At 38.1% G+C, this 7,731-nt stretch overlaps 1 protein-coding gene across 1 annotated transcript in view; it reads right to left on the reverse strand.

Annotated features, from left to right (window-relative positions):
• The window catches only part of WTAP (WT1 associated protein), a gene marked incomplete at its 5' end in the record, with an annotated part of 16,809 nt that extends 9,449 nt beyond the window's left edge, over window positions 1-7,360 (reverse strand). Inside the window, 3 exons of the mRNA XM_029084038.1 lie at window positions 4,150-4,200; window positions 5,484-5,611; window positions 7,302-7,360. Coding sequence (XP_028939871.1) covers window positions 4,150-4,200; window positions 5,484-5,611; window positions 7,302-7,360 — 238 coding nt within the window. The remainder of the gene's footprint in view (window positions 1-4,149; window positions 4,201-5,483; window positions 5,612-7,301) is intronic.
• Window positions 7,361-7,731: the final 371 nt, after the last annotated feature.

The raw sequence follows: 7,731 nt of genomic DNA on the forward strand, positions 1-7,731 counted from the left end.
GGACAAGCAGCCCAGTCCAAAGCTTCATCAGTTTAACCATGTTCCTGTACATGCAGTTTCTCTTCACCACTGCTGTGCAAGTACAAGCATTCTATTTACCTTAAAAATGTGTAGTAGTGACCTCAGTCATTTCTTGATTGAGGACAACATAATTTATTTCTTAAGTAGCAGCAATTCTTGGATTTCATTACAAATAAGCGATTTCAAAGATATTGAACTAACTGAAATATTTACATTGACTCCATGTGAATTTGATATTATAAAAATATTTTGCTACTTCGAAGAAAAACCAAAATAGTAATCACATTTTAAATTTTACACAAACTTCTATGTGTCCAGAAAGAAATATAAAGGGAATAAAGCACTATATAAAAATATTTTAAAGTAATAAAGTAGTCAAGAACCCACCTAAAAACATTACTTAGAAAGAGGAAGTCCAAATTAAGATTATCCTAACATTTCCTGGACAGCATTTTACCCCCACAGGTCCTCTGCCTCACTGAATGCACAAAATGTTGCTCAAAGAATAAAGATCTATTTAATTTAACTGATATATCTTTCCTATCCACTCAACTTTCTGATGCTTGCACTACTGGAAGTATTTCAACCACCTGTCAGTTCTTTGTGAGGGCTAACACCAGTGGAGGGCAAAACAGCTAGTTTCACAGATGTCTGCACACGTATGGGCACTCCAGCTGGCAACCTATTCCAGGAATATAATTATGCTACAGCAACATGGTTCCCAACTTGTTTTTTGACAGGTATCACTGGGGGGGGGAGGGAGGAAGAGACCATGTTTCTTGTCTTACCTAAGCCCAGCTCCTTCCTTCTTCTACAGACAGCCTAAGAACTGTAACAGATTCCTTTGATCAGTAGCACAAAGAATTGCTGCCACCTGCTCCTCACTCATGTCCAATGTCAGTTATTTAACAGTCTCATTTGGGTGTCTCTAGCTTATGCTGCTAGGCCAAGCAGAGAACACTTGCATAGGCTCCCTCTAACACCTCAAATGTCATTCCTAAAACAGTAGTGTAGGAAGAATTTACTCAAGCTGAACAACCCTTGCTCACTCCCTCCCAAAATTTGAAGACCATTAATTCCTCCAATTTTTCCAACTCAAGTTTTCTCCATCCCTCCACAAGTACTTTCTCCAGTTGTAACATCAGAGCTCTCACTTGTCAGGCTTTTCATCCACCCAGACCTACCAACCTCCCCCCAAAGCAAGCCCATATCTCTTTAATCCTTCTGCCTACTTCCTTATTCCATTAATCTTCCTGCCTAGCCAGTCCAAGCCTCCCATTCTTACTCCCTCTAACTACTCTCTGGTACATCCCTCTTCCCACTGATATTCCAGGTGGTTGGGGAGGGGAGGGAAAAGCAGCAGAGTTTGCCTGCAGTCAGGGCCAACTTCAGGCTAGAGCTGAATATAGTCACGTCCAATGCCAGACCCCAGGACGTGCCCACTTTAACACCCAGAACGCCACTGGCTATTCATACCCCTGAACACAAAAGCACGCACTAGCTAGTATTTTTCAAAAGCCCACCAGCTGGACAAACAGGGAAGAATTTTCACGGCTTTCTCTCTGCTCTCTCCCAAGGCAGGAGAACACTGAAAGTATCCTAGTATTCTATTTAGAGGACATCAGGCTCTGTGGGGTTTTGTTTGGGTGAATCTGTCATTGTTGTTCCAATAGACAAACATTTTCAACCCCTCCGCTTCTCACATATTCTTGGAAACAGCTGAATCCTTTCAGCTGAAGTTATCTGAAGATACCCACAAAGAACAGATCCTCCAACATGAAGAATTTAACAAAACAGAACACAGGTGCTCAACAGAAAATGTAAGCAATCCAGTAAGTACAACTATATACCCTTCGTGTAAGAGAGTAGGAGGGAAGAAACTGCATAACGGAGAGAAAAATCTGAGCTGTAACCTAAACCACAAGTAGGTTAAGAGTAATGACTACCTAGGTACTACGGTCCAACTGCACCCACAGGAAGCTTCTACTCATTGTTATCTGTTCCATGGAAAACCCATTTGAGTAGCAAACACTTCCAAATGCCTGGCCATTTACTGACCTACAGCAGCCATGCGGTAGCTTGGGAGGGGGCTAAGGCCTTTCCCCGAAGTAGCAATAACTTCATCACCACCTCTGCCAGAAACAAAGCTTATGTAGGAACAGCAGCCAGTACCTCACCTGCACCTCCCTAACAGCAGCAGCCTCTTTTAGAGCACTGTCCCTGCTAGGTGGAAGGTAGCTCAAGGCTGCTGCTGACAATAGGGCACATGAGGTATTAATCTCCTAAACATCAATCTAGCCCTTTAGTTAGCTACCCTAAGCTATGCAGAGTAAGTCTGCAACACCAATCAGACTCTCAGTAAGCTGCCAGCTCAAAAGAAACCCAAATACTCTGCTGCTAGGTTCTGCAGAGAGCACAAGAGGGAATAGAGATATGCACTCAACTACCATCTTGTTTCTTCCAAAAGAGTACTGAAATGGCACCAGGACAATGATTCTGCTACTGCTAACTGACATGCACACCTACACTTGCAAGACGGCAACTGGTGACTTTTATAAGCTGAAGTGGGTTTTGTTGCATTTTATCTTTTTTAAAAAAGGGTACAAATTAAAAACAGCAACTAAGAAAATCTACCACTGTTTTAAAACAGAGCTAGCATATTTTAACTAGCAAGGTATTTTATGTATCAATAATCAGAAAACTCACACCTTTGTCAACTACTACCATTTCAATATGGTATGGTATTTTTAAGTTCTTATCTATTCAAATTTGAATGTGATCTGAATGTGGTAAGTTTGCAAGCATAAAACATGTCCCCAGAATAAATTAGGAGTAATACAAACAGTTATTATTATATAGTAATTATTTATCTGTAGTTTTCAAGAAACTTCACACCATTGATGCTCAGTCTTTCTAATTAAGATGTGAGAGGAAACATTAAAGGCTTACATATAAATAACTGTCACTTGTGTATTTTATGTGTAAATATGGATTATAAAAATGGTTAACTATGCTAAAAATAAAGTTATTTCATGGACTAAAAATTAGACATGCCAAATAACTTATTGTATAATTAGGTCTTGTTCTTTTATGAAAAAGATTTGGCAACCTATAGCTTAGCTTTGCACCTCATGCAACATAATTTATTTTGCTACTGTTAGTTTACTGGAAAAAAATACTATTTAATAATACAAAGCCAAGTCGTTCTCCAGAGCTTCTTGAAACTACATGCACTTAAACTTGAAAACACTTTAAGCTGCCCATGTTTCCATTATGGCTTTTACCCCCATTCTTCAAGGATGTACCTTCCTACCTCCATGCACTATGGAAATTACATCCTTGATATTATTCATGTGTCAATACCTGGAAAAAGACACTTGGAGGGGGGTGTTTAGCTTTTGTTTCTTTTTGGTGGGTTGTTCCCTTCTCCCGCCCACCCTTTTTTGTTTTTTAAATGTACACTGAAATTAATAAAAACCCTTCGGAAGTTCTTCTAAATAGAAGTTCTGAAAAGTCTATGCATCACAGCTATAAAGTGGAGCCAAAAATCCTATAATCTTAATGATCTTGTCAAAATTCAGTCTTAAATACCTGAATTATTTGTATAATTTATTCTTTTAGAAATAGGAAGACAGGTGAAAACAGTATACACAATTTTGGTTTTGGTGGAAAACTTACATTTAATTATTTTAGTATTTATTGTTTCAGAAAAAAAAAAAAAAACACAACCAACAAACACCTCTTATTACTGCTGTTCCTCATAGCAGAATTTATCAGTAAAGCTAACAAGAGAAACAAGATTAATATAGTAGTCTTTGCTACTAAGGAAGTGTTGCAGGATAGTACCAAAACAGATCTTCATTAGTGTCCTGGGCTGCATTAGGAGGAGTGCTGCCAAGAGGTTGAGGGAGGTGATCCTTCCTCTCCACTCGGCACTGGTGTACTGGGTTCAGTTCTGGGCTCCCGAGTACAAGAGAGACATGGACACATTAGAGTGAGGCCAATGAAGGGCCGTGAAAGTGATTAAGGGGTTGGAGCATCTGACATGAAAGGAGAGGCTGAGGCACTAGGGCTGCTCAGCCTGGAGAAGAGAAGGCTCAGGGGGATCTTACCAATGTGCATCAATACCTGATGGGGGGAGTAAAGAAGGCAGAGCCAGGCTCTTCTCAGTGGTGCCCACTGAAAGCACAGAAGGCAATGGGCACAAACTGAAACACAGGAAATTCCACTTAAACATAAGAAAATGCTGTTTGCTGTGACAGTGGGTGAGCACTGGCACAGGTCACCCAGAGAGGTTTTAGAGTCTTTGTTCTAGCTGTTCAAAACCTGACTGCACGCAGTCCTCAGTAACCTGTTCTCACTGAGCCTGCTCTGAGCAGGCTGGTCAGACTAGAGACCTGCAAGTCCCTTCCAACCTCTGTGATCCTGCGATTCATTTTTTGTCACTGCAAAGTAAGCTCTGCCTCCTCTTTTTGTCTTCATACCAGTGCTTACTACAAACTAAAGTCCTCTTGTGGTCTTAAGAGCAGTGAAAATAATGTGTACACGGTTAAGTGTCACACTATTACACCTGACAGCTCTGAAAAACTACAGGAAAAAAGAAAGGAACACCAAAAGAAAATAACAGAGGAAAGCTACAATAGTACTTGGTTTTGCACAGAACTTGTATTTTTCATGAGAGAAGTTCTCAGGACTACATTAGAGAATCCAGCAATAATAACCTTCCTACAATCTTCTCTCAGGAGCTGCCAAATTAAAGCAGCAGGTGAAAATTGTGTTAAGAAGGTAATTCAAAAAAGATCAAAAGTCCAAAAGTGGTAGAAGATAGTTTCAAGAAACCAAATCTAAACACAGAAGAAAACAGTCACAGAAAACCCACAGAATTAAAGTAGAGAGAAACAGAAATAACAAAAAAAAAGTATTCAGTACAAAGAACATCAAACCCAGAGAAGCAGATCTGCTAAATTTCAAAAGAAGTCCCTCTGAAGAAGTCAGCTTTTTCCCCTACCTAGCCAAACAGACATGGAAGCTCACAAATACCTTGTTAGCCAAATCCAACATAAATATCAACCTAAAACCTTCTAAATGAAACCCAGTAAACTCAAGCCTATCCTTACATTTCAATTTGTTCCTGCATCCAGTGACAGTCAGAAGTAACATTTTTGGTAAATATGCAGAGTTGATCAATGCTACAAGAAAGTAAGAATGGCTCATGCAAGAATTATCTTGGTTCTGAAGCAAAAGTCCTTCCAAGCACAACTGCTGCTGAAAATCAAGTGAAATAACTAATATCTAAACTGTAAACTTTTAAGAAGTTATCTTTACTAATTCAGTAAAAGTTTAGGGGTCCTGCCATTTCTGTAAGCACAGAAAACGTGATGCTACAGATATAATAAAAACATAGCACAAGAGTACTGGCTTAAGAACAGTCTGAAAACACTCATCCCTCTCTAAATACTTACAGTACACTCTTGCATCTCCTGCTCCTTAGTTGCCAGCCTCATCACCAGAATATTTTCTCTTCGGGCAGACTCTTGCTGTTGCTGTTTCAACTTCTCTTCAGATTCTCTCAATCCCGTCACATCATTAGCTAATAGAAGTAAAGCACACAAAAAGCTCATTTTATAGCGTTCTCTCATTAACAGTTTTTAAAGACAGTTGAAAGAATCTAAAAACAAAAATCATTAACAACAAGAGTCACAAATAAGCATGACTATAACAAGCATAAATAAGAAAAATCAAAATATCATTAAAGTATCAGAAAAGACTGACAACAGTCTGTTTTAAATACATCTTTCTGATCCTTCCTTAAAACTTACTGAACTTCTGAAAATGTTTCCATGTTTATGTGGGAAATAACTTTTAACTTGCTTGCTTAACCAACTATTACTATTACTACTTGAAGTCTGAAACTCGGGAAGTTGGAACTGTCCTAATATTGATAAGAAATGTTAAGGCTAAGGTGGGGGGGTGGGGGAAGTCTACACTCTGCAAAAAACCAATCCCATTTGTGGTCAATCCTCAAACTGGTCTCAACACTCCATGAGTAAACAGTAAGATATTAGAGAACTTCACAAGTGGCAGTTCAGTCACAATTAGAATTTGTCTGATCCATGAACTTCCATAAAAGTTTATATATGAAATATAAGAGAAGGCAGTACAGCACATTTCCAAATTACTCAAAACAGGAGCAATTGTAAGCAGCCTGACACAAACAGCATGGAATCAAATTTTTATTTTCTCTAATTACTTCAGAATGATCAGCTGTAAATGTAAACCAAGAACATCACAAATTGCTTCAGGACAATTATTTCTAGGTAAGTCTCTGGAGATAATTCAATAATACTGTTTACTACAACCTGTATTAGAGTTTCCAAAATCAAGAAACTAGGAATGTTAAAACAACATATTTATGTTAGGACAGTTTTAGATTAGAGTTAAATCAATTGCTTACACTTGCTATATTTTAGTGTCTTCAAAGCTCAAACATTATGGGGTGGCAGTAGAAGAGGGATGTAACAACAGAGACAAGAGAGTCCTTTTGGATTGACAAAAAAACCCCTAAACAACCTTCAAATTTAGTGGTACTATCTCTAAGCATTTAGACTGAGAAGTTGGAGGAAAACATGAAAGAGCCCATTTCTACCCGACAACACAATTTTTAAAAGTGACTTAGGATTGGTGATTAGAACATATCCAGCTTTCCCATATTCTCTTTTGAAAGACTGAAATATAGACCAAGTTTTTAAGACCATGTTAAGACCAAGTTTTTAAGACTGACAATTAAGTAGTTAATTTGCCTAATCAGGTCAAACACTACTTAGGGACTCATTTTAGACCTTTACCTCTACAAACTATTCTGCCTCGCATCATGTGGTTTACAATCTTGTGAGACTACTGGAGGCACAAACATTCATGGAGTATTCTGGTAGAGGATAACTTTTCCTAACAGAAAAATCCTGAAAATACACTTATTTGTGCAGTTATGTATTAAGACTTCCCTCCCCCAAGCAGTCTGCGTACAGATGGTCCTACAGATACAAAAATAAGACTTTTTAGATGCTGTGAAAGATCTGTAAGGAAAATAAGTGTCTGAGAAAGTTGGGAAAGGCTGAAAACTTACACTAGAAAACAGACTTTTTTTTAATGACAATTAACTGACATGTAAGAGTATTATCTCTTATTTCTAATAGTTTTAGAAAGCACAGACATTACTTGAGCACTCTGCTTTATACAAACATTCGAGCAACTCATACCATTTTGAAACTTGGCTAACTTACAATTAAGGTCTGTGTACTTGCCCTCCAGAGCTTGCACGTATGCTTCATACTGTTTCCACCTGTTGCAGAGACAAAGAGAAAAAAAGAATTGTCTGAAGCTCAGTTTATTAAATCAAGGCATTTCATTCCTAAACTTTCAGAGTATGCATTCATATTGTAATCAGAAAATGTCAAGAGGGAATTACACAATTGCACAGAAGACAATTCCAGTTTTAAAGAACAGGCTTTTAATCACAGAAATAGTTAAATCCACTTTGCATCTCAAAAGGATAAAGACGCAGCTGTTCATTACAGCACTTGAAACTGACATCTTAAAACTTACTGTAATATTTTGGACAAACATTGGGATCAAACACTTAGTTTTCTGTGTATATTACCTAAGATACATCTCATTCTCAAAGCAGAACAATTAAAAAAAATATGTAACAAA

The sequence above is a fragment of the Antrostomus carolinensis genome, unplaced genomic scaffold, assembly GCF_000700745.2.
Source record: "Antrostomus carolinensis isolate BGI_N321 unplaced genomic scaffold, ASM70074v2 scaffold17653, whole genome shotgun sequence".
NCBI lineage: Eukaryota > Metazoa > Chordata > Aves > Caprimulgiformes > Caprimulgidae > Antrostomus > Antrostomus carolinensis.